The following is a 27,233-nucleotide window of genomic DNA, read 5'->3' as shown; positions in this document are numbered from 1 at the left end:
AATCTTAAGCATTCTCTTGCAGGGTGGAGTTTTCTTTTACTATTACCTAGCTTTGTAAGACTGAAAAAAAGAATAAAATGTGGCGTCCTTTTAATATTTTTTTCCGGAAGCGTTAATATATTTTACGTTAAATTGGTCTTATTTACTGCCTCGTACCTAAAAACAATTTGTTACAGAACTGCATTTATATAATAGTTGAAAAGTTAAGAATTTTATAATTTACTAGATAATTCTCAGTTTTATTAATGCAGCTCATTTGTATTTAAATACATTCCTTGGCAACATGAATTCATAGGGAATTGCAAATACCTATTGATCATACAAAATTGTCATTCTCATTCACTACAAACTTATTCATTTAGATTCTAAATAATATAAACTTAAGTTCTAAACATAGGTAAATCTTAATATTTCGACTATTTTAAATCTCCTATGTAATGGATAAATTCTATCTTGAAATTTTGTCTTGACATAAAGTTGGGTTTTTTAAAAAATTGAACCCTTCCAGTCCACAGTGTGGCTTTGTAAATATTGACTGATGGAACAAAAGAAAAGTTAATTTCACAAATCTCTGTTAAACACGAATTTTACGAAACTATACTGCGCCTTGGAAAATGTGTGTGTAGGGGTGGTGAAGAGAGATTATGGGCTTCCAGGAAATATGCTAAAATTACATGGCAAGTTAATCCTTAATTGTATAATATGAAAAGCAAAAGTTCTGTAAAGAGTACCTTTTGGTTTTAGCTGTTACTATATTTTAATGCTACTCCACTTACAGAACAGATTTTTTTAATAGGCAGAGTCATCATTGTGCTGTTTTTGTACCTTGACAATACTGATCAGGTATTGTAATAGAGATTTTGATGATGAGAAGATCCTTATACAGCACCAAAAAGCAAAACATTTCAAATGCCACATATGTCATAAGAAACTGTACACAGGACCTGGCTTGGCTATACATTGCATGCAGGTAAGGATTTATCGTTTGTAGTTTTTGCTCCCTTGTAGTTTATGGTCTGGAGATCATAACTATTTCTTTGACAATTGTAGGGGTTTTTTTTTTTTTATTACAAAAGATCAGATAAGATGGCCAACTTTTTTTTTAAAAGCTTAACCATCAAGAAGATAAACAATTGATTTTTTACGTTTAAATAGAGTTTATATTGGTATTTAAATTATTGATAATCTTTCATTCTAGGTTAGATTGGTGACAGGTGAGATTACATAATAACTCCTCAGCACTTGGGTTAGGAAACAGGCATCAGTGATTAAAATTTTGTGGGCAGTCTGACCAGTTCTAATCCCATAAGAATTAAGGCATAATTAGCTGCCATTATTCACTGCCAGTGAAGGATTTAACAATCCATTGCCTGGGGCCAGGATTATTTCAACAATTTATGGACTTCTTTTGTAATGGTAACATTGTTTGAATAATTTCTTCGTTTCTTGAGTCCTTTTACTACTAGGTAGGAAGAGTTTTGTAATTTTTATTTTTAAACATCTAATAAGTACCATTATGTTTTATTGAACATTATTTCTTCTACTTTTGCCGATTTTAGAGCTGTCTGAATTTTTGCCTAATTGGACCCTAGAGAGATGTGAAATGAGCAAATCTCTATTCATTGGAAACTACTGTTGGTAGGAAGCAGGGAGGTAAATTAAAACAAGATGTTGCTTCCCCAAGTTTAAAAATGTTATATAGATCCTTTTCCCTCCAGTATGTCACTACAACAATTTAATATCCTTTCAAAAATATTTAAGAGCCTACTACATGCTAGACCCACAGCTTTCCACTGTGGCAGTCACTAAGTTACATGTAGTTATTTAAAAGAAAATTAAAATTTTAAATAGTCACGTTATTGCCACATTTCCAGTGCTCAGTAGCCACATGTGGCTGGTGAATGACTATTGTATTTGATAGTGCAGTTACAGAACATTACCATTTACCACAGGAAGTTTCTATGAGACAGCACTGAGTGAGTATACAGCAGTGAATAAAACAACCATTGTGGAATTTAGATTTATATTGTGGAGGAAAATAACCTGTAAATATTTTGTTTGTCTTACGGTGATAAGCAATATAGAAAACTAAAACTAGGTAGGAGATATCGGGAGGGCCACAAGATAGGAAAGGCCTGAATGAGAAGGTGATATCTGAGCAAAGGTCTGAAAGGGAGTAAGGGAGAACTTCCAAGGAAAAGCAAATGAAAGGCCCTCACTCAGGAGCATTCTCCTATGTTGAAGGAAAGAGCAGCACCGTGCTTTATATAGGAGGACTTGCAGGGTATTGTAGGCCATTTTCGTTAGTTCTGAATGAAATGGGGAGGTTTGAACAGAGATGTAACATGCTCTGGTACACTTTTTTAAAAGATTGTTCTGGCGGCAGGGTTGAGAATAGACTGGAGACCTACAGTGAGATCACTTAGGAGATTGTGGAGTATCCCCGGCAAAGAAATGTTACTATATACTGAGATGTGGAAAGCTGCAGGAAGAACAGGCTTAGGTATGAGGATATCTTTTTGTTAAGTTTGAGTGTAGAAAGTTAGTTTTGAGAAGGTCTGCTGAATATCCAGGTGGAGATGTCAAAACAGTTGAATCTACAAGTCAAATTCATAGCTCTTGGAGCTGGAGATAGAAATTTGGAAGGATACAGTATACCGATGGCTATTTAAAGCCATGATACTGGATATTTTAAGGAGTAGAATGCAGATAGAAGGGGTACAAGGACTCCATGTTGGGCTACTCCCAGCATTTAGAGGTCAGAAGTTTGAAAGAAATAATCCAAAGAGATTGAAAGGTAGGAACACCAAGAGAATAGTACCCTGGAAGCCAAATGAAATGTTTGAAAGAGTAAGTTATTTAATTCTGAAATGCTCATGGTAGGTCAAGTAAGAAGGAGGACTAAGATTAATCAAAGTGGAAATCTGTTGGTCACTTGCCAGGAGTGATTTCCTAGAATGATGAAGATGAAAGCTTGATTAGAATACTTTCGGGAGGAAATGAGAACATATAGGCACTCTTTCAGGAGTTACACTGTAAAGTAAGGATCCCCAATCCCCTGGGCCACTCAGCAGGAGGTGAGGGCTCCGAGGGCCGGTGAGTGAACTAGCAAAGCATCTGTATTTGCAGTGGCTCCCCAGCACTAGCATCACCACCTCAGCTCCACCTCAGATCATCAGGCATTAGATTGTCATAGGAGCACTGGTCCCTGGTGCCAGAAAGGTTGGGGACCACTGCTGTAGAGAAGAGCAGACAAATGGAGTGGAAGCTAGATTAGTTGAGAAACTATTAGTAACATTTTAAATTGACTTAAGCGCTTCTGTTTATATAGTCTTCATATAATTTCACAGCAGCCTGTGAGATGGCATGGCAGTTAAGTCAGACACATCCTCCAATTTTATAGATAATAAACCTAGTACATTAGTAACTTAGATGGTTTGCATCATGCTCGCTTCTATATTTTCAATCAAGACCATACTAACTTATACTAGGCAAGATTCTTAGAACTCTTAATTCTGGCTGTACCATATGTTGGGAGGATTTTAAGTAAATCATGATATTTTTTCTTTCCAACACCTTTTAATTAGTATATTCTTGTCCTTATCACTTAGAAATGTGGCAAAGACTAGTTAATTTTTATGTGAATGTAATTGTATTTTTTTAAAGAAAGTTATCTGTGTTTATCAGGAATAGTAACATATTCCAAAAAATTTAGGAAACGGTAATTGAGTCACTTAAGTAGTTTTATTCATGGATCATTTAATCACAATAATGAATAAAGATCAGAAATTAAGATAATTTCTGAATTTGATTTGCATGTCACTGAAATCTTTAAGATACATCTCTAGGAAGAAAACATTTAGCTTTCTTTAATTACCTTTCTATTATGTGAAAGTGTATTGGGAGAACAGAAGAATTGAGTATTGCTCGGACAAATGTATTTAAGTCATTAGTTTAAATCAGTGGTTCTCAAGCTTGTGCATGCATCAGAATCAATTGGAGGGCTTGTTAAAATACAGATATCTGGCCCTTCCCAAGAGTTTCGGATACTGTAGGGTTCAGTGGGGCCTGATAATGTGCATTTCTAATAAGCTTCCAGGTAACACTGATAGTGTAAGCAAAATACTGAAATCCTTTAGCCTAAGTTAACGGCTTCTTCTGAAGAAACAAGGACTGATGGATTTTGTCATATTGGCAAAAGTTAATCCATGTTTGAGGGTTAGAAATGTTTGACCTAGCAAAAAACGATACAGTGAAGTCATAAATTCTCAGTATTTTACAGTAAAAACATCTTTTCCTGTTAGCAACCTACCACATAAATTTAGAGGTAGATAGTGGCAGGCTAACTACAGTGGCAATGTTAAGTGCATCATGTTGCTCATTAGGTATGGGTAATGCTAATTATAAATGTCACTTTTGTAGTTAGTAACTGCAGGCTTTTCTGAAGATCCATTCTTGAAAAATTTACTTATTCTAATTCTCAGTATAATAAAACTTTCATAGGCTTAATTCAAATTTGAAATTTGTCTGATTTGAATAGGACTACTAGGTCATTGCCGATAATGCAAGCAAGCAAGATTATATGGTAAACTCGAAATGATGCTTATTCAGCTCTTACTATGTGTTAAACATCCTGCCAAGTGCTTTTTATATACACTATATTTAATCCTAAAAACGACCTTAGAAGTTAGGTACTATATAGGTGGAGTAAACTGAGGCTTAGGGCAAATGATTTACCTCGCCTCACTTAGCTAGTAAGCAGCAAAATTGGAGATTGACTCCAGATAGTCTCACTATAGTATCTCTCTGTTAACTGTCATACTAAGTGATCTCTGATTAATTTGAAATTATTCTCTAAAAGACTTTTATGAGACATTTTTTGTTTATTTGATGGAAGTATTTTGTTTGTTTAGGTGCATAAAGAGACAATAGATGCTGTACCAAATGCAATACCTGGGAGAACAGACATAGAATTGGAAATATATGGTATGGAAGGTATTCCAGAAAAAGACATGGATGAAAGAAGACGACTTCTTGAACAGAAAACACAGGGTAAATATTAAAATGTGTGCTTTTTCTTAATACAGCTTCACTAGTGAAAGTATTACTACTACTTTCAAGTACAAATTTAATGATAGATTTATTCAGATTCCATTTTTAAATTCTGTTTTTTAATTATGTTTTAATAGGCCTTTGAAAGTGAGTATACTTGTTTTGATTTATGTAACCACTATAAATTTTTGTTGTTATTTGACTTTGAATTTGCAGCCATATATAATCCAGATGATAGGAGCTGTTATTAATCACCTATGGAATTTTTTGTTTTGAAAAGTATTACAGAGAGGTCAGACACCTTTGTCATAGTTTACCTTTCGGGATGGAATAGAAAGCTGTTTTTTTAAAATAAAACTGACTTAGAATTCTTTTTACCTGATACAGAATACTGAAAGGATTTTAATCTTGCTTAATATAGGTTGAAAACATTTGAAGAGTAAAGAACCATATTAACTGAAATATTGCACTGCATATTAATTGAGATAATTGCACTGGAATTTTTTTAATGTTAGACCTTTTTTAAAAAAATTTATGGGAAAATTAATTAAACCTTTTTTAGCAGAGAGTCAAAAAAAGAAGCAACAAGATGATTCTGATGAATATGATGATGATGACTCTGCAGCTTCAACTTCATTTCAGCCACAGCCTGTTCAACCCCAACAAGGTTATATCCCTCCAATGGCACAGCCGGGGCTACCACCAGTTCCAGGGGCACCAGGAATGCCTCCAGGTAGCACATAGAATTTCTTAGAATTGAACATTCTTAGGACTTTATTAATGTGGTGTAGAGGTATTAAATTCTCCTAACTCTTTAATATTAATTTTGAGTTTTTGTTGTTGAAATTCTTGTTTATAGGCATACCTCCATTAATGCCAGGTGTTCCTCCTCTGATGCCAGGAATGCCACCAGTTATGCCAGGCATGCCACCTGGGTAAGAAAACTTTAAATTGGCTTGTGGGCTTGTGCCTAGGAATGATCTTTCAACTCGGGTGTTGAATGAATTAAATGTTACTTTGCATTTTTTTTGTTGTTGTTGTTCTAAAAGGTATGGGCTCTATAAGTACCAAAATTGTCTAATAAAAGAGCCTGGCAATAAATTTAATTTACGGAATATAAATCTGCCTCAGAAGGAAATAGATTTTTGTGTTTTAGGATGGTATGTAGGTAGCCATCTGCTTCAATTGCATGTGATGTAATTAAAGTAGTTGGTTCTAGATTTGAGTTTCTGAGATTCAGAACTGTCCATGACACTTTGTAGTTGTGACAAAAAGCAAACTCTGTAAATGATTTAAATATTTATCTCATCATCAAGAACCTAAAATGTTAGGTGCTCGTGCTCATCACTTTTACTTAAATATTGTTGGATGTGACAGGTAAACAATACACTTTCCCACTGTATTTTGAAAATCACAGTTAGATTTTGATTTTGTCATACATTTTCACAGATTGCATCATCAGAGAAAATACACCCAGTCATTTTGCGGTGAAAACATGTAAGCATCTCATTCATGATGTAATTCAGGAGGTATAATCATAATGTCATTTTCTTGTGTGTTTAATGATATCTATTCAGTTGACTTCATAAATTTTCTAACCTTCCTCACTAAAATTTCTAAAACTTGTGAGCTGATTGACACAGGTCTCTGAAAGGAGGGAAATAAAACATCTTTGAGGAAATAGTAATAAGTCCATATATAAATGAAGCATTTTCTAAATGTGCAGCTATTTTCTCCTAACTGCTAAAACTATTGGGACTTAGTTAAAAGGGTTGGAATTTAAGAAAGAATATATAGTCCTTTGCCAAATTATATGCTTTATTATTATAGAAGGTATTTGAATTTTCTTCTGATAAAAATCTATGTATAGAAAAATCTGATAAAAGTGCTAAATCAAAAATTCACAGACTTGTAAATTTTTAAGTGAATTAGACATTGGTATTTGAAGATGAGCTCCTTTAGAGGAAGGAAAGTAAATATGAGTTATGTTTTAATTTATGGTTTAATGTTAGCTATCCTAAGTAAAAATTAGGCAATGTAATTTTACTTTTGATTCTCTTTAATATTGGTGGTAATTTTTCTGCATCCCTCCAAAAAAGATCTTATTTCCACAGTGTAAACTCAATATTTTTTTTTTTCTGAGAAATCTAACAACTCTAAAATAGAGATTTCTTTCTTTTCTTTTTTTTAACTTATGTTCTGTGTGGATATTTTCTAAATGAGACAAAAGGTGATTTTACTTTCCAGTTGCATATATTTTAGGCCTCTTTTATATGTTGAGAGTGTAATATTAGAGTGTAATATTGTTCCTAATGACTTTAAATGTATTAAAATGTTTGTCAACAAAGACCGACCCTCCCCATCCCTCATTTTACTGGCAAACCCAAGAGTTTGCTGGGTTTTAGAGGAGTTTATTTTGATAGGTTTGTTTTAGTGTATTGTATGTTCTTTCAGCTTGATTTCAATATTAGGGATCAAATTCAAGTCTTCTATCTGTTGTTTCAGGATTTAGCCAAAATATTTTTCAGTGTTTTATACTGTTGATTAACTTCAGTTTCTCAAAATTTGCTTTCTAATAGAATGATGCCAATGGGTGGAATGATGCCACCTGGACCAGGAATACCACCTCTGATGCCTGGTATGCCACCAGGTATGAAATATCTGACAGTTTCCCTTTTAATATTACTGGTATGATTTAAGTATTTTAGACAATAGATTAGTGGGCACTGGCACAATGTAATTTTAAATTTTTCATAGTTTGATGACTTTTTAAAATGACCACGGGAAGTGTTATGATGGATCCCCCTTTTTCTCGAGTTTTCAAAGAGTAAAAATAGGCTTCAAAGCAGCCAAAACGAGTCACAGAGCCTGCGCATCGATGCTCATATACTTAAGATTGGTTGTAGTTGTTAGACTATTTTAGACAAGTAATAGATAAGAGACTCTTGGCAAGTAATAGAGAACTTGAACAAACTATAGACATTAAACAACATAGACATTTGTTATATCATTCAGCAAAAAGAAAATGGTAGATTCAGTGCCTTGGTGATATCAAGAACCCATGCCTTTTAAATTTTCCACTTTGTGTTAACTTTAGCTTTTTTCCTTTGGGCATGTCACTCAGTGGTAACAAGATGACTTAGGCAAGAAAGGATGTCAACAGCAATGTGCTTTTCTTTTATTAGAGAGCAAGGTAACTTTCCCAGAGGCTCCTTAGCATATCATTGGCCAGAAATAGGCCCGATGGATTCTCTAGTTGCAAGGGAGCCTGGGAAATGAAGTATCTTGACTTTTTAGTCTATATAATATGGGGAAAGGGATTTGATTAGCCAAAAATGTATGCCATGGAGGCCTTCAAGAGGCTCTCAGCCTGTTGCCTTACTTTTTTATATTTAATCCTACCAAGTTTGAGTTTTAATCCATAACAGGTTTAAAAGTATTCAGGTGATAGTTGATATAAAAAGAACCAGAAAAATAAAGCAGTGGCAACATTTTAATTATTGCAAGGGCAGCCATTAATGTATAGGCAGCAGCTCCACATACATAATGCTCAGATAATTTGGGGCATTTAAAATAATAAATAATAACCAATGTTCATTAGATAATGTGCAGTAAAAGCTTTAAGTTATGTTGAAGTTTAAAGAATGTGCACTGGTGATGCATTTTAGGAAAATTTAAAGTGTTCGAAGGGAAAAAATTATATGGATATATGGCTTATTAGAGTTTTAATGTAATTTGCATTGGAGTTGGTACAGCTGTTAGGTAGACATAATTCTCTGTGTTTCAAAAAGTTTGCTAAATGAGAGTATCAGTAAGTTTAATTGCTGCTTTGCCCAAATACAGGATCTCTAGTGGTATCATTCACTTCCCAAATTATGAAGAGAGAAAAAGGAATAGAATATTTGAGGCAGGATTGTTCCAAGGGACAAATGCCTAAGTTCTTTGGATTTCATTGAGTTCAGCAGTTAGTCATTAGTAACTTTGTAGGGTAGAAGTATTTTTAATATGGTTCATTTTAAAAGCAAAGTTTTGAGAAAATACCTTGTTTTGAACTGAGTGCTTCAACAACTAGGTCTTCCTCCCAACAATTCTTTTCTACAGGTCTGCCCCCTCCTGTTCCACGTCCTGGAATTCCTCCAATGACTCAAGCACAGGCTGTTTCAGCACCAGGTATTCTTAATAGACCACCTGCACCAACAGCAGCAGTTCCTGCTCCACAGCCTCCAGTTACCAAGCCCCTCTTCCCCAGTGCCGGACAGGTAAGGTGAAATTTCTAAAAAGGAGTGCACTTCATTTAAAGGTAGTGTTGTTTACAGAAATCTTTCATTTGTCATAAGTCAGTTTTTAAAATAATTTTAGTATAATTTTTTAACGTATTGAGAAGTGGCCTATTCTGTGTTTGTACACATTGATTTTCTGTATTCATAAAAGACTTACTGGAGCCAGATAGTGTAATATGTTATTTTTTCATACATATGAGCTCTGGTTATTTTAGCTTTAGTTAGAAATGAAAGTTTAATTTTTGGGGGCCTAAATACATGATAATGTTTAGAGGTCCTCCTTTGCCTGTTGAACTGTGAGTTGAATGAAAGCAAAGCCAAGGATGAAAATTCTAAGACCTTAGTAAATCATTTGTTGGGCTTGTTTTCTAGAATAGAATAGTGACAAATTACAGTGCTGCACACTTGCTTTTTGAAAAGGCATCGTTTAATTGCTTTTGACCTAATCACAATTTCCCACTGGTTTTGTCTTCAGAACTCAGAAGCAAAAGATGCTTTTTTGTGTGTGTGTGTCTATAATGGTTACTTTTTTATTTTTTTTCGAGTTTTTTGTAGTTGCTAAATTAAAAGCATTGCTTCCTAAGTGCTGTTTAAGCAAGTTAGCTTAAGATTTTGAGGTGGGTCGGGATTTTGTTTATCAAGAGATGTTAAACTTGGCAAAAACCTTTTGTAGAGTCATTGATAGGGAATCGAAGTGTTAATAATCCTTATTCTCAGTTAAAGGTAGCATTTTTGAAATATCACAGTGCAAAAAATTAGTTTCAGAAAAGAAACTGGTTAACTAGGTTTATTGATGTAGAATTAAATTTGAGGCTCAAATTTATGAGGCTTATACTGTTTATTGTAAATGCATTAACTGCCTGCCTCTTAAGTAAATTGAATTTGATTGCATTGTATTTTGCATTTACAAAAATGCAATCTATACTAAAAAAGTCTACCACATGGCTTATTTTTACCCATTTGTTTGGAGACTTTTCATTGTTTCCTTTCTTTTATGCTACAGATGGGGACACCTGTAACAAGCTCAAGTACAGCTTCATCCAATTCAGAAAGTCTGTCTGCATCTTCTAAAGCTCTGTTTCCTAGCACAGCACAAGTACGCAGGAAGTTGCAGTTTAAAATTGTTAAAATGGCTTTATAACTTAACCCTTTGGACCCTATTTTAAAACTAAATTCCCCCCCTCAATATACTATTTTTTTAAACTAAGATTAATGGTATATAAATCAATGGTATTTGAAAATTGAACTCAGAAAAAAAGTGCCCCAAACTTCTATGGTTCTAAAGGGTTAAAAGCATGTAAGCAGTAAATGCATTATAGTAGCCAATGGTTAGCCTGATGCATGATTAAGCTATTTTGATTTATGCTGTTAATCTAATGCATCATATATAACATAAAGAACTTTAGTACTCTGTATTTGGTTCCAAAGTCGTCCTAGTCTACATGTTTCAGATGTTTGGCATACAAAAAGTAACATTTGTTACTGCTAACTTTATACTTAAAAGATCCTTCTAAACCTTTTTGTCCATGGTAATCATCCAGCCATTGTTAATTGGAAGGGCATTGTATTACTATATAAAGAATACCTCTGAAGAACATATTTTTAACGTGTCACCATTGCTATTAATGACGCTATGCTTAGTAACTGAAATTTATCCAAACATTTGTATTCTGTATATTCTAACATTTTTGAGCTGCTTGGTAGATTAATTAAAAAACTAATTTAGAATAGTAAAATAGAATAATATGCTATTTCATTTTATAATGCTATATTTCATCAATCTGGAATAAATACAAAGCTTTTTATTTATATTGAATAACTTTTGGTTGGGAGGTGTAGATGACATTGGAGAAGTTACATATTCTTTCTTGTTACTTGTTTCCAGTGCTGTGTTTTGGGTGTGACTTTGACCCAGCATTCTTTGATATTCTTACGTGTTACCTTGAATTTTGTGGTGCGTTTATCATGTTAACTTCGTTTTAATTTCATTTAAAGTTTGGTCCTTTATTGAATGTTGGTGTTTTTAAGTTAAATTGATAGTAGATATACTCATTTTGGGTTTTGAAGTTTTATTGATGAAAGATTGTGTTTTACAGGCTCAGGCAGCTGTCCAAGGACCTGTTGGTACAGATTTCAAGCCCCTAAATAGTACCCCTGCAACAACTACAGAACCCCCAAAGCCTACATTCCCTGCTTATACACAGTCTACAGCTTCAACCACTAGTACAACAAATAGCACTGCAGCTAAACCAGCGGCTTCAATAACAAGTAAGCCTGCTACTCTTACAACAACCAGTGCAACCAGTAAGTTGATCCATCCAGATGAGGATATATCGCTGGTAAGTTATTTGCAGTTTTTTACTGGCAGCATTGTAGCAGCTTGTCCATTTGAAAAGTTTTAATTTGTACACCAATGGTCTTATGATCTGATTTAATGCTTACTAAATGGTTTTTAGCATTCTGATTTTTAAGAACCACAAAATGTGAATATTGTGTGTTTTGATCTTAGCTGCATTCCCTCCCCCCAGACTATTTCTAACAGAAGTTAAGTTGGGTTCTTATTCTTAAAAAATTATTGTAGTTAGATTTGTAAATTAATTGAAGAAATAATTAACTGAAGTAGAATCTGCAGATCTCTTGAAGGCCTTGTACTTTCTTCAGACACTTTCTTGTTGAAACAATTTATAATTTCTGGAAAGTTATCTGTGCTTCAGTTGTAAAAATAGGTGAGATTTTCTTAAGGTATTGAGATTTTAAGTAGTTGAATTGGTTTGTGGGGGCAAAATAATTGGGGGCAAGTAAGGGTACATTTTAAAAAAATTATAAAGGTTTTAGATGCTTATTTTATGCTTAATGAGCCCGTGTATTCAGGTGTTTAACATTGTTTTTATTTTTATTCCTAGGAAGAGAGAAGGGCACAGTTACCTAAATATCAGCGTAATCTTCCTCGTCCAGGACAGGCTCCCATTGGTAATCCACCAGTTGGACCAATTGGAGGCATGATGCCACCACAGCCAGGCATCCCACAGCAACAAGGAATGAGACCCCCAATGCCGCCTCATGGTATTCCTCTTTTTATGTTTATTGTATTTAGTGGATTTTTTGAGTAGACACACAAAACAAATTTATCTGCAAAATACATTGCATTTAAAAGTACAATGCATGGACCAACTCAATATATTTTTTGTGTTTTAAATGTGTTTTTTTAGGTCAGTATGGTGGTCATCATCAAGGCATGCCAGGTTACCTTCCTGGTGGTATGCCGCCATATGGGCAGGGACCGCCAATGGTGCCCCCTTACCAAGGTGGGCCTCCTCGACCTCCGATGGGAATGAGACCTCCTGTAATGTCGCAAGGTGGCCGTTACTGATCTCACTTCATCCAGTCTAATAGGTTTGGAGATTAAACCTTTTCTCAACTTGTGCTGTTTATATAGCCAAGCTTTCGTCAATAAGGCTTCATTGTGACTTTAACAAACATTATCTTCCCACATACCAGGAACTATTGGACATTTATTTTACATGGGAAAAATATTTGGAATAATAAAGCAGGATCTTTTCCTGAAGTTGCAATTTATACTGTATGGCTTCTTTTTCATGTTTCATCTAGGTTTTTAGAAGTGAAGTATAGTAAATTTGGTTCGTTATATTGTGAAGGCGCTGGAATTACATGAACATACCACCTTAATAAAGGCAAGTTCTGTAAGCTTACATTGCTATTTGTAAAGTTATGCCTTCACAGCGTTTCAGATGCTGTTGGACTTCATGTCCCCAACCTAGCTTGGTGAGGGCTGTAACTATTTCCAAGTACCTGTACATTGGAAGTCTGAATGTGTAACAATATTTAATGTATTTAGAGTTCCTCATGTTGCAGGGTTTACGAAATCTGACCCACCAAGGTCATGTGACTTTTCTGTACTGTTAAACTTCATTGTAATAAAATGAGAGAAAAATTTATGCCTTTTTATTCATAACCCAGCTGTGGACCACTGCCCAAAAGGTTTGTACAAATGCATGCCACAATAGATGTCCACATAATAAAATTCATAGTTACCAATGCAGTTTTGATATATCATTGGATTCTGTCTGAATTGTAGGTTGTTCCTTAGCTGCATGTTTTAAACTGGACAGTATATATAGAATTGTATGTTAGTGCTTCAGTTAACAAAAACTTAGATAAGTATCAGTCATTACATAATGGGTATGAAATCTTTATATTGTATCACCTTTTACTCTCTTGATGTCAATACTTGTTAGATGTCATAGATATTTAAAGTGTAAACTTTAATATTTCCTCTTTCCTGCTGATGATATTTAGAGCCTAGTGCCAGACCCATTCATTTTCTTCTGATTATTTTTGAGACTGCAGTACTGCGTGGACCTCAGAAGCTTTTCAGGTGCAAAATTCTAGAAGCTTAGGTGCAAGCAGTAAAAAGCTTTTTGTGCTATTAATGGATTGGTACATACTCTAAGTGTAATGCGAGAATCTAAATGTGCCTCTGTTAGGTTGGTTAACAGATGGATTTTTTAAAGATTATGTTCCTGGAAGATTACATTATGTCTTTGATTAGATGGCTACCTTCTGTTATTAAGCCTAAATGGCTTTACTGTTAACCTTTTTATCCTTGAATGTTTGAATGTTACTGTGTTCCTATGGAGAACTTTTCTGTAGAGATAACTATTCTGTATCTTAGGCTGCAAGTCTCATGTAATAATAGCTCCTGTTGACCTTTTTTGGCATCCATTTTTTAAAATCTTTTACAGGTTAGTTTTATGCTTAATTTAAGTATAAATGACCTGTACAAGGTATAGTTATTACTATAATGAACTCAAGTTTTTCCTCAATACAGTTAAGACTTGCAAGGAAACGGTAACATTTCTTTATAACCTTTATGTGAAGGTGTAGATATAAGACATGAAATCTGAAGTTTTGTTGGAAAAAAGCAACCTTGTAGGAAAATATTAAAAATGTTTTAATCTTCAAAAAGAGTCTGTATTTAAATGACAAGTAAAAGTCATTCATTTAAACAAAACACTGCAAGTATTACAGAGCTGAGTGCTATTTTAAATCTGATCTTTTGCTCCAGTGGTTTTATAGTTCCTGTGCCGTGGTGCCGTTGAGGTTCAAAAATTTCCATAGATTGAAAAGGCAACATCTGTGTATCACCAAGAATGTATTTCAACCTCCTCCTAGCAGCAAAGCTTCATACACCTTCTCCCATCAAACACCTGCCTACTTAAATAATATTGGAATTGACATGGACTTCTTAGATTTGGCAGTACATTTATCATACTGCCAAAGAAAAACCTGTTAAAAATCTTTAAGGTAAAAATGGCATGATGTTTCAAAAATTATGCAAGGCTTTATTTGCATTTAATGCAAAGAGAACTGATAATTTATGTCAAAGTTTATTGCTTTCTGAGGTCTCAAAGGAGAAAAAAATCACTAATATTAAAAAATTGATAGACTTCTCATTAAAAGTCAGTTGAACGTGTTATGCATGGCATTTAAAAAACTTATCCATACGACATCCTCTGTTCTGTAGGTGGTCCTCATTTGGTATTTTTACAGAGTAATTTGGGCACATATCAGCATAATTAAGCTTCTAGAAAATACCTTTAACTGCTTCTGGGGTCCATAGTGTGGTGAAATCATGATTGGAACAAATTACATTGAAATAATTAACTCTTAGTTTGATTTATGCTCATTAATAGATGAAGTTGAAGACAACTTTTGAGACTATCCAGGCAGGCGTTGTAGTTGCCATAATTTAGGAAGTTGTAAGATTAATGGGGCTGCCAGCCTTGGCTTTACCTTACATCCACTCTTACAGTCACGTTTTTAAAAAGAAAACAAAGATGACTTAAACATTTGTCTGGCACTAGTTTCTATTGTATAGATTTTACTACTGTATGACAGACAGTAACAAGATTAGCAGGTGAAGAACAGCTTTTGAGTGGCTGCTGGGATTATTTGATTTGAATACGTACTATTTTGGTAGTATCTCACACTTTTTGTATTAGGAGTGGGGAAAATAGTCTTAGTGTGTCCATCCACTGATCAAATTACATATTGAACTTAAACCAGCTTAATTAAATAGGTGTTTGGAAGGGGAGATCTCCAACAAAAATAATGGGTTCAGAGTGGAATTATAGTAGACAGGGTTTTTTTTTAAGAGCTATTTTTTTTTTCCTTTGCTTGCTTGATCATTGGGATTTTTTTTTTTAATGCATGTCTTTTAAATTAATTGGGTAATGTTTTTCTAAAATTAAAATTTTCTTCTTCCTATAGCCCTGCCATAGGACAGGCTGAGGCTGAGTCTCAGTGTTGCCCTGTTCAGTCTGAGGCAAGTGGGATTTATTTTATTCCTTATAGGGGCTTTCACAGCTTGATGGCTGTTGGATATTTATGTCCCCAAACTTGCAGCAAGTTTGGTGAAGGCCCCTAAATTTAATTAAACGTAGGATTTTTATACTCTTTTGGTAGAGAAGGCTCTATATTAATATTCATGTTTGACTGTGGTGTTAATAAACATGAAAAGTATTCGATATATAATTTTATGTAGTTTACCTTGTGTTACATAATTAACAGCCTCGTAAAGCTGGTATCACTATTGTTGAACTTCAGTAAATTAACAAAATTTGATGTTCTTGATTTGGAGACATGAAATGTTTTGAAATTTTCCACTTTTCACTTTTAGGAAAACCTTACTGGTTATTTTCTCTTCAAACTATTAAATTTAACCTCAAGGATAAGTTTTAATTATTGGAAATGCCACTGGATACTGAAATCTGCATTCTTAATCCCAAAGTTATGCATTGAACATTAAGGTTGAAAGGTCATCTGGAAATGCTTGTGATTTTTAATATTTTTAAAACCTCACCACATTAGAGCAAATGTTAATGTAGAGCCCTGTGAAAAGTGGGAAGGTGATGTGTGTGTGGTATGTATGCGTATACACTACACATTTTGAGATAAAAGTTTGGATATTATAGACCTGTTAGTAAGGATAGATTACTAATTTTCAGGTAGCCCAACAAATCATGTCATATGGTAAAGTTAGTATAGTATATTGAACTATGGTTTCAAAATGATTATTTTGAGGTTCACTTTCAGCCTAACTGAACAATATTTTATGCAGTATGCATACATGAGAAGTCCTCATTTGTTTTCAACCAAAGTTGGCTTTTATTTGGTTAAAAAAAAAAAAAAGGTTGTGTTTTTATGTGTATATTGTGGGGTAGAGAAGGAATGAAGAGGCCAAAACGTAAACCTAGATTACTTTTGTTTGTTTTTGTGTTTAAGCCACCATTCTATCCAGATAGCATTTTTGTCAGAACAGTAACAGTTAACATACAGGACAACGTCTAGCAAATGCAGAATGGTGTTTATGTGGTTTATTCTTGGAAGTATAAAGAAGAAATATGCATTAAATGAATTCTAAGTTTTCACCTGTCTAATTAGAACATACGCTTTTCACTGTAACTGAGTCATGGGGGCGGGATTTGAATGTTTTAAAAAAATTTTACCACACAATAATATTCCATTGGAATATTTTATAACCTCAATAATTACACCTCTTAAGAATCCTTAGTTGGAGACGTTTTCTGTTGCACCCACCATCCAACAACATACTGAAATATTTAAGAGTGAAGCTGCTTGTCCTAATTCTAATAGAGATAATTGAAATAGACTCTTACATACTTTGAGTACTGGGGGTGGGAGGGATTTTTTAAGGGTGGCATAATTTGTTGAAGATATATAGATACCTAATTTAAGATGTAGTGTCTTTGATACCTCTGTAGTTCTGTGACTCAGACAGATAACAAATTTAAGAATTACATAATTTTCAGGTGTCTTACGTCCACTGGTAAACTTGATAAATGAAATGTTGAAGTTACCACTTTACTGAGAAAAGTTTGAGTAAATGGACACTTGTATTGGTTAGGAGAGAAGTTAAACATGTACCCCAAAATTTTGTATAAATCAGGTATGTCTATAAAAAGGTGGTACTTGAATAACCTTTGTATGTTATTCCAAAATCAAACCAGTTTTCTCTTACTGTAACTTTTATGGAAAAGTCAAAAGGAAGGGTTAAGTTTTAAGACTTGACTATAAGACAGTTTTTTGTAAGTAAATATTTCCCTAATTATACTTCTGTTTGCTATCTCATGACTTGAATATTAGTGAAAGTTACTGCTTTTTTTTACCCTTCTTAGTATTTTGTCTTCTGTCATATGAATTATTTTAATAAAAAGCTTTTTGTTTTTCTAGCATAGAAGCCATCTTAAGTTTTCCGTGTGATATTTCTTTGCAAAATAAAGTTACTTTAATGAATATGTAGTGTCATGAACATCGTAATCACAATTTTTTACTGTTGGATTTTCAGACTATACTTTTAATATCTTGGCTCTTAGGTATCCCCTACTATGAATCTAACTCAAAGTAATGCATAGGAAATGGAGAAATGGAATTTTGAGTTCCCACTCTTATTTTAAATATCTCCAACTTTCCCAAGTGTTTTTATGTTTTTACTTGGCAATTTGTTGGGAAATAATGGGTTTGAAAGTAGCATTTAAAAAAAAAAACAAACTAGATTTCTTTAGTGAGGCGAAGAAGAGAATTCCTTTTTTTTAGCGTTATTTTTCCTGCTTTGGGCATTACACATTCTTGCATAATAATTTGGCTGTAAAGGAAGAGCTTTTCATTTCCTTCCTAACTCTGGAAAATTAATAGCTTGGAACTATATTAGTTGAAATTTTTGAACCAATTCTCTTTAAATCTTCTATTAATATCACATTATCCTCAGGGGGAAATTATTTTAGTAAGGAAGATGCAAAAGTCATATTAAGGCATAAATTGGAGATCCAAAGGGGATCTTCACTGAAACTAATTTGAATTATTTCTATTTGAAACAAATGGAATACTCTATTATAAATCAAGACTGGTTTATATTAGATTCTTTAGGAGGCATATAATCACTAGCTATATTATGAGAATGTTTTATTTTGATCAAATTAACTACAGAGAAGATATATGTGAGTATACTCTTAATGATTCATTATGTGGACCCTACCCATTCGAAAATGCTGTAACGATGTGTAAGGTCATATGGCACATTAAATGATGTGCTGTGTTGTTTGGTCAGGGTTTTTTGTAATGTGTTTGTAAAAAGGGGAAGTCCTTTATTGGAATTCTCAACCCTCTGACAGTCTTAGTGTGTCTGGGATTTTTAATTGTGAGGAACTGGTAGTGAAATTCATTGATGCCTAACTTGAATAAAAATGAATAATGTCCTACTCAGTGTACTACGCAGAGACCAATAGTGATTATTTGGGGGAGAGGCCATTATATAGTTTTGTTAGACTTAAGAGTGTTAAATATAATGAAAGATAACAGCATTCCTGCTTTTGGTTTGCATTTGTAATTAAAGTTCACCAAATCATTTATTATAATACAGTCTCATTCTCTATTAACAAATGGTACAGCAGTCAGAGATGAAAATAAGATATGCAGCATCATTTCCCAGTCCACTAATAAAATAAGGCTGCTCAATTACCCAAGTGAACCAAGGAAAGCTATAATAAAATTCTGTAAGTTTGAGTTAGAAAAAAATGGGTCATGTAGTTAGTGAACAAAGACTTCCCTTTTAGCTATTAGGTTGTTTTAGTGTACTTGCAGGAAAAGCAGTAAATTTATTATTCCGCCAATGTTTTTGAAATTAAAATTCTATGAGAAAGTGAAATCAAGGTTTTTGAAAGCAATTAAAAATTATTTAAAATTGTTTTCTTCTATAAGGTGTGTCTACAAATACTTAAATGTAGAATTGAAGAGATTTTTCCCTAGATACATGCTCCCTCTTTTTTTTAGAGTAAACAAAATTTTCATGTAATATATTGAAATATATAGTTTATTAAAATTGAGCTGTGTCCAAGAGATATGTAGTGCTATTAATTCTCATAAGGTCACTTAAATAACAGTCAATGTAAAGTAATTTTTTTTAAGACAGGGAAAAAATTTTTAATGTATTAATGTCAGGCTCTGAGGAAATTTAATGCACATTGACTTTTTAAAGTATGGATTGAACTCCTCCTCAGTTTAATACAATTTGTGTTTTTGTTAACTAGCAGCAGAATTTCAGCATTTGCTACTTACTGGTAGAGAAGAAAAATCCCACAGCCCTGCCAGTACAGGTTAGTTTAATCTGTAAGTACCTGATGTTCCTATTTTTTTCAAACATATCCATATAACCCACACAAGGAAGAAAGCTGTGCAGTTACTTAAATGTGAGTATAACTAATAAATCCATTGGACACTTTAAAACACTCAATAGTTGGGCCAGTTAGCTCTAGGTTTGCTAAATAACTTCAGTTGTAATAAAGGTGTCTTGTTCCTTTATTATCTGGTTGTGGTTGAATGTAAATAGATATATTGTGCATAAAAGGAAAAGAGTGAAATTTGTATTGGCTGTATGCTCATTTTGGTATGTAATACAGAGTGCAAGGCTTTGAGTCCAGGGTCTTTTACTTGAGCCTCTTCTGTGGTGGTACTCATTTACCTTTTAACTTTACAGAGTGAATCAACCTAAAAAGTCCAGTTTCCCCACCTCTAGCAGTGATTAATGGTGTGTAGTCATAGGCTAGAAAATGTTTTTATATTGCTTTTTTTGTTCCTAAGTGTTTTTAGTAACTGGCTGTAAATAAGTACTAATTTTGTTCATTTCTTAATCTATAACCTGTTCTGTTGGTGCACCACCACCATGGGTTTATTTTACTTTGAACTAAGAATAACAAACCTTTTAATATTCAAATGAAAGCTGACTACCCATCAAGAAATCTAGATAGATTCTTTGTGTTTCTTTTGAGGGGCATCAGGGATGTGATGGATTGTAAGATACATTAAAGTTCTTATTATTTTTATTGATTCTAAAGAGTTAATTGTCTTGAACCATCATTGAGAGATTTCCTTTAACCTTTAAATATTTTGTTCTTGTGTTGATAAAAATTTTAAATGCCAAGTAGAGAAGAATGAACTTCAAGCCTGAACCATCCTTCCAACCTGTTGCACTGATTGGAATGCATGGCTTCTTCCTTTATACCTTAAGGGTACTGATGTTTAATTTGAGACAGTCTGTCCATAAAACTAGCTTATCTTGTACTCCTATTAAAGTGGGATGGTGATTAGCCACTGGAAAAAAGCATTGTTTTATATGGAAGTCATGTGTTCCATTAAATTTTTTAAAAATCTCAATTTATCAACTGATAATAAAATACATTTTATAAGATATCCACTTGTTTTTTAATATAAAATTGCCTAAGGGCTTAAGTTTCATTGCCTTTCACAGTTTAATCTGTATAAGAAATGGCGTAGATACAGTGGAAATGGTTTTCCTTAAAACCATCTCTTTAAAGCTGCTTTTCTGGTGAGTACTATTTTATACTTTTATATATTACAGTTTTTCCTTTTAAATTTAACTGGAATGGGGACACTTATCAAAGAGTGAGCAATCTGAATTTCTACACTCTTTTTAGATATTAACCGAATTGGGAATATTAAGAATAAGAAAGTGATTATTTTACCTCCTTAAATTTCCCTGGCGATCTAGGTTCACCTTTTTTTCTGATTTTCACTTCACAGATTATAACTACAAAATCTTTTAACACATAAATTATTTTCTTTTGGTGAAATCGAAAAGGTTTTATAAAAGGCTAGCTTTTACAATTGTTTTAAGCTTAAAATTTTAGTTGGTAGCCGAAAGATTTTTTCCTATGCTTTTTGGTTCCCACATTGCATGGGCCTAATAATTAAATACCAGAATTCCTGTTTATTTTCTTGTTTGAAGCTGTTGTTGTAGTGATTTGTGAACAGTTAAACTGAGGGTGGGGTTGCAGGAGGGCTAGCCTTAAAAATATGGTTATGCAGGCTAATTGCTTACAGGGTTCTCTTTGAGTGGGGCTTGAAAATTTCCAGTGTGTTCTTTAAAAACTTTTTTATTTTTAAATTACAGTTGATGTTCAGTATTTTATATTAGTTTCAAGTGTACACTATAGTGGTTAGACATTTATGTAATTTATGAAGTCCTATTCTTCCCGGTACGTCTTTCAGTGTATTCTTAAATCACTAACTTTGCATGAAAAGCTTGGATTAGAAATACTGGTTTCTGAGACACTGTATACAAGTGAAAATTAGCCTCTGAATAAATTTTTAGTTACTTTATGCCCTGTTTAATACCTTCCCCCAGTGTAACACATGGATTTTTTCTCCCTCTAGTTTTTAGCCATATTCTAGCTAATGTCACATTGTATCACTTGCTGATCTTTGTAAACCAATAATGAACAGTGGACTCTAATGCTTTTAAGTATAAACAATGATAGTGTTCTAAAATCTGAAAGTTGATATCTGAGTATGTGATAATGGTGATGTATTCTTCTACATAAGCACTAAACAAAATATGGACCCTCAATTTATGTCTTTAAGATTTAAGGTGAAGTAAATTTCTAAGAAACTCTGTCCTTTCCTAGCAAGGACAAGCAGACATTGAAAATTTGGTAAGTATTTAACTTTAAATGCATGTGATAGTGAAGAGAGTGAGTAGCCAAATTTCCATGGTTTAAGATACTAAGACATGAACAAGAATTCTTGAGTCTCCTTTGCGACCTAAAACGTGTCTAGCAGTTTTATAAATTTGTGTGCACAGTGATTAAATTGAAATGTACCTTACTCCTTTGTCTGGCTTGTTTTCTTTTTTATTTTGTATAGTGCTTTAAATACTAATTTTTTTTTTTTTTATTTCAAGCTTTTTTCAGGGTAAAACTAAATGGCTGGTAAAGAAAATACCTTCAAGAAGAATTATTTAAATATCCCTATTTTAAAATTCAGTGGTGACTTTCAGTTTACTTAAGCCTTCTGTTTTCCAGCTCCAGTTAAAACTGACAGTAGGCAGCTGATCACAGAAATGGGGGAAAAAATCTTTGTGCTCATTTTGGAATATTTGTAGGAATCATTGTAATACAGTAAATGTTATTAATCCAATACTTAATTTTCATGGAAGTAGTGCTTTTCGAATTAAAAAAGGTGATGAGATTTGGAATCTTCTCCTTCCTGGGATTTATTAAATGGAAGTTAATGTGAAAACATTTAGTTGCTACACCAGGGAAGATGATTTATTTCTGAATAGTATGTCCGTTTCTTTCCAGAATAGTATAGCATTATTTTGTGAAGTGGTACAGAATCCCAGAGTGTTGTAGGAAAGAGGAGACCCTTCCCTCAATTTAGTCACCAGGCTTTTAACTTTAGCATTGTACTGGCAAGGAGGGAAATGAAGAGCAAGTCATTTAAGGGGTATGATGGTAAGGAGGTCCTGAACAAAACAAGGGAGGATAAATGGCTACACCATATGTATGATTAAATGGTCTAGCTAAATAAAAAATGTGACTAATAGCAAATTTTAATGTAAGTAAGTGAACTCACTAAAGCTAATCTTTTTGTATGTCATCTCTGAGGCACGAATAAAGGTTGTAATTAAATACTTTAAAAATATTAAAACTAGCAATTAATACCTGCATTTTTGTGGCGGTTTATTTTAAAATAAAATTTTCTTCCACAAGTAATATTAGTGCATTTTGTCACTTTGATGTATCACCTGGAAGCTAGTGCAAAAAGAAAAATGAAATGATCACATTTATAGTGTTTACCTTTGTTGAATTTAATTTACTGGTGGGCTTTGGGGGGGTGGGGAGAGATTTCTTAATGTATGGCACTATATAATAATTAGGATTCACAAGAGGCACTGAACTTTCTTTCTTGAGGTGGTCCAAGGGTGTTTTTTAGGCTTTAAGAAAACCAAAACTACCATTTGAAAAATGGTATTTTCAGGGCCTTAACAATTTTCACTTCGTGTATTTTCATTTAAAAGTTGAAAGATTTTTGCTTCTGCATTAAGAAGAAGCCTCTTTTTGTTACAAGATTGTGGATGACCATTAAGAACATGAGTGCCCATTATTTACAAAGATGAATAAAATTTTTCATTTATTAAGATACTTGTCTGAGCCCATTTTATTAAGTTGTATCCTGAACAATTTATATTGAAAACGAATTATATGTATCAGCCATCCTGAGCAGTTTTTAGTGCACCTTGGGAAATATAAGGCAAGTTATTTTTTTAAATATGAACTATATTGGGAGAAAGTATTTAAGGGGTAAATGAAGATGTTTAGACTGCAGTTATATGAGGTATGTGTTAAAATGTTAATTGGGGTTGAACAGATAGATAGAGCCAGAAGTATAGTGGTTTAGACTAAGCATTTGATTAGAACCCACAATCATTCTCCATCATTTTACTATTTTATTGCCTTGAGCAAGTTACATCTCTGGAATGATAGTAATACATTTTCTAGGCTTATGAGAAAAGATTACTAAAGGTAAAAGAAGTTAGCCTTTTTAGACCAGTAGAAATGGTAAGACTTGGGATGGGGGCAGGCAGATACTGAAAACCTAAAGGTTTTATTTAGTAAATGAATACATATATGCCTATTATATGCTTCGGTTCTGTCCTATGTACAGATAGACAGGAAATGCATCTGAAAAGGGAATTTAGAGCCGAAGATTTAAGAAGTCCTTGCAGAAAGTTTTGTAGGCTAACTATTCCAGGCAGAGGGGTAATAAGTAGGTGCAGAAACTGAGTTGGGAAAGTTTAGCATCTTGGAGGAACTACAGAAAAATGAAGTGTGAGTGGTGGACTAGGAGGAGTGTGTGTGAAGAGGTGAGTGCAGAATGGAATGATAGATGGACCAGAACAGGACCATGGTTTGAATTTTATTCTATGAGATTCATTGAGGACTTTGAGCTGGTGAGTTATATACTGTTTATGATTTTTTAAAGCTCATTCTAAGTTGTGTGAAGGTGATGGGTTGGTGGATAGTATAGGGACTAGTTATAAGGCAAGAATTTGGCTCAAAACAACTTGAGAATAACTGGTATTATGAATTACTGTGACTGGACGATCCCTGGTGTAGTTAGGTGATGCCAGCCCTCTAATATAAGCATGGTAAAAGGCAGGAAAAGATTCAAAAGTTTAACTTCTTGTTTTTTACACATGGTTTAGTCCATACTCAATCTGTAAGACTCATTTAGAAAATGTGATACTGAGTACTAAGGTTTTAAAGAAAAAACTTAAGTCTTTATTTGTAGAGCCTAAGGATAAATGCTAACATGAAGAAAAATCCCCCAATGGAAGTCGTTTGGAGGGAGGTGGCCATCTACTGTTGTGAGGGAAAGGTGGCATTCAAACTAGGTCTTGAAGGATTGCTTGGATTTGAACAATTTGGAAAAAGAGGAAAGACTTGGAAAACAGTATAGAGTTATGTGAATAAAAGTAAAGAATAGAGATAACATAATTTCAGGCTAACATGTAAAGGTCCTTGAATACCACATTAGGGATACACATTTTCTCTAGGAATTGGAGTGCCTTTGATTTTTTAGCTGCAATTTTGCACTCCATACATCTTCAGGAAGTACTCAAAATTTGTATTGGCCGTACTAGAGACTGCCACTGTTTTTCCTCGTCAATATTAATTTGGTGATATGGAGGGATATTAGGATCCAGAACCATAATTGGTCCCGATTGCTCTTCGATTTGTTAAAATCGAAGTTAAAACCAGAATTTGTTAAAATCAAGTTAAAACCAGAATTCTTTCTGTTCACCAGGGCTAGCTTAAAATATTTTTGAAAACCCTCTATCTCAGACCTTTATTTTCCTTGGTCACCTTCCTGTAAATATCTCAATATTTTCTATTTTCTCCCAATTGTAAGACATTGCTCCTCTCCCTCAAAAACTTGTTATGCCCATGTTTTCATGTCACTGAATTCTGTATTCATCAAGACTTAAAACCTGATTCTCCACAAAGGTAGTTTCTGTAGTTGTCCGAAGTGAGTGTGGTGTTCATTCTTCCAGATTATTTGTACCTGGAGTTTGAATCAGTTTGAGAGCTGTTCATTAAAAAGCAATTTGTAAATACTTTTGCTACATTTGGCCTCATGATATCTTTTACCCCTCTGCTTTAATCTATTGACTCCTGGAAGTTCTCTTCATGAAAGTCTTTGGCACATTACTTAAGTAGTAGGTGCTAAATAAATTGAGTGATTATTTTTTCTCTCTGAAAAATAATGGTTTTAGAGCCATACTACTAAAGACAGTTATACAACCTTGCAAATTGGTATCTCTAACTGTAATCATACCCTGTAGATGTATAACATTTCCATGTTTCAGCCCTTGTTGGGTTCATGATGTTGCAACGCAGATCTTAAGTATAGTCACCCTTTCCACTCATTTGTTCCAAATCTCTTCAAATCTTTGTTCACTTTCATCACTCCCTGCTACCACTACACATGCACTTGTCTTGATGTCTGCTTTCTAATTTATGAAGATAGTAAAAGCCAAGGCCTTTAACTTTCAGATACCATATCTACAAACCTGTATTTACACTCCTACTTTGGATCTAACCCCTTTTACTACGTTCTGGAATCCCACCAATTCCTACCTTTTTTTTTTTTTTTGGAGTTTAAGAGCATACAGCAAATCAAGATGAAAGAATAGGGATTTTTCACATACTCTACCCCCACACAGGTATAGTCTCCTTGTATCAACATTCACCATAAAGGTTTTTTTTTTTAAACCAAGAATGAACATATATTGATATAATCACCCAAAGTCCATAGTTTATCTTAGTGTTCATTCTTGGTGGTGAATGTTCTACGGGTTTGGATAGAAGTATAATCACATAGTCATCACTATACAGAGTGTTTTCACTACCTTAAGAATCCTCTCTGTTCTACCTATTCATCTCCCACTCATGGCAAACACTATTTTCTCCATGGTATTAACTTTTCCAGAGTGCCACATTGTTGGAATCAGATAGTATATAACCTTTTCAGATTTGCTTTTTTTCACTTAGTAATATGCATTTAAATTTCCTCCAATGTCTTTTTATGTCTTGATAGCTTTTTTTTTTTAAACACTGGATAACATTCCATTGGATGTACCACAGTTTACCCATTCATCTACTAAAGGACATCTTGGTCATTTCCAGGTTTTGTTAATTATGAATAAAGTTCCTATAAACATCTGTGTGTAGATTTCTGTGTGGACACAAGTTTTAAACTCCTTTGAGTAAGTGCTGAGGAGTGTGATTGCTGGATTGTATGGTAAAAATATGTTTAATGTAAGAAATTGCCAGGCTGTCTTCCAAAATGGCTGTATCATTTTGAATTTCCACCAGTAACATGAGAGTTCTTGATACTCTACATCTTACCAGCATTTGGTGATGTTGGATTTTGGTCATTCTAATAGATGTGTAGTGGTGCCTTGTTTTAATTTGTTATTTCCCTGGGAACATAATATGGAGCATATTTTTATATATTTTCTTTGATAAAATATTAAGGTCTTTGGCCCAGTTTTTAATTGGGTTATTGTCTTGTTGAGCTTTAAGAGTTCTTTGTGTGTTTTGAGTATACAAAGTCTTATCAGATGTGTCTTGCAAGTATTTTCTCCTAATCTGTAGCTTGGCTTCTAATTTTCTTGATATCATTTTTATGAGAGCAACTCTTGGCCGCCTTATTGGTCTCTGGATTATTCCTTTTGGTGTTTCTTCAATTTCTTTTCCTGTTTCTTTCTTTTAATGACTCCTTTTCCCTCAGGATAAAACCTGAACGATTAGAAGTGGCATAAGGATTAGGAGTCAAGAATGACGATTTGGCTTCACTTCTCTATTTTGCTCAGAAGACCTTTCATAATCTGACCTTTTATTCACCCAGTTTCATTTCTTGCTGTTCCCTCATGGTCCTCAGCTCAAGCTCAAGCTCTCACATCTCTACCTGAACACCATATCTCCTTACTTTACCACT

At 33.8% G+C, this 27,233-nt stretch overlaps 1 protein-coding gene across 15 annotated transcripts in view; it reads left to right on the top strand.

Annotated features, from left to right (window-relative positions):
- ZNF207 (zinc finger protein 207) overlaps positions 1-22,942 on the top strand; it is a 27,318-nt gene extending 4,376 nt beyond the window's left edge. Inside the window, exons 3-14 of one of the 15 annotated variants that reach the window (XR_005658030.1) lie at positions 4,914-5,052; positions 5,615-5,785; positions 5,912-5,987; positions 6,502-6,549; positions 7,632-7,702; positions 9,154-9,311; positions 10,336-10,428; positions 11,429-11,671; positions 12,236-12,395; positions 12,542-12,725; positions 15,624-15,678; positions 19,463-22,942. Coding sequence is in view for 12 of the 15 variants with exons in the window: in XM_039885997.1 (XP_039741931.1) it covers positions 4,914-5,052; positions 5,615-5,785; positions 5,912-5,987; positions 6,502-6,549; positions 7,632-7,702; positions 9,154-9,311; positions 10,336-10,428; positions 11,429-11,671; positions 12,236-12,395; positions 12,542-12,702 (1,320 nt within the window). In the remaining 3 variants the exon portion in view is untranslated. Of the gene's footprint in view, positions 1-4,913; positions 5,053-5,614; positions 5,786-5,911; positions 5,988-6,501; positions 6,550-7,631; positions 7,703-9,153; positions 9,312-10,335; positions 10,429-11,428; positions 11,672-12,235; positions 12,396-12,541; positions 13,393-15,623 lie in introns of those variants that run through there. The other 14 variants (XR_005658029.1, XR_005658028.1, XM_039885997.1 and 11 more) reach the window with 14 other exon arrangements.
- Positions 22,943-27,233: the final 4,291 nt, after the last annotated feature.

The sequence above is a fragment of the Pteropus medius genome, unplaced genomic scaffold (genome assembly GCF_902729225.1).
Source record: "Pteropus medius unplaced genomic scaffold, Ma_sr-lr_union100, whole genome shotgun sequence".
NCBI classification, from domain to species: domain Eukaryota; kingdom Metazoa; phylum Chordata; class Mammalia; order Chiroptera; family Pteropodidae; genus Pteropus; species Pteropus medius.
Note: the sequence above shows the minus strand (reverse complement) of the source record. Positions and strands in the feature narration are given on the sequence as shown.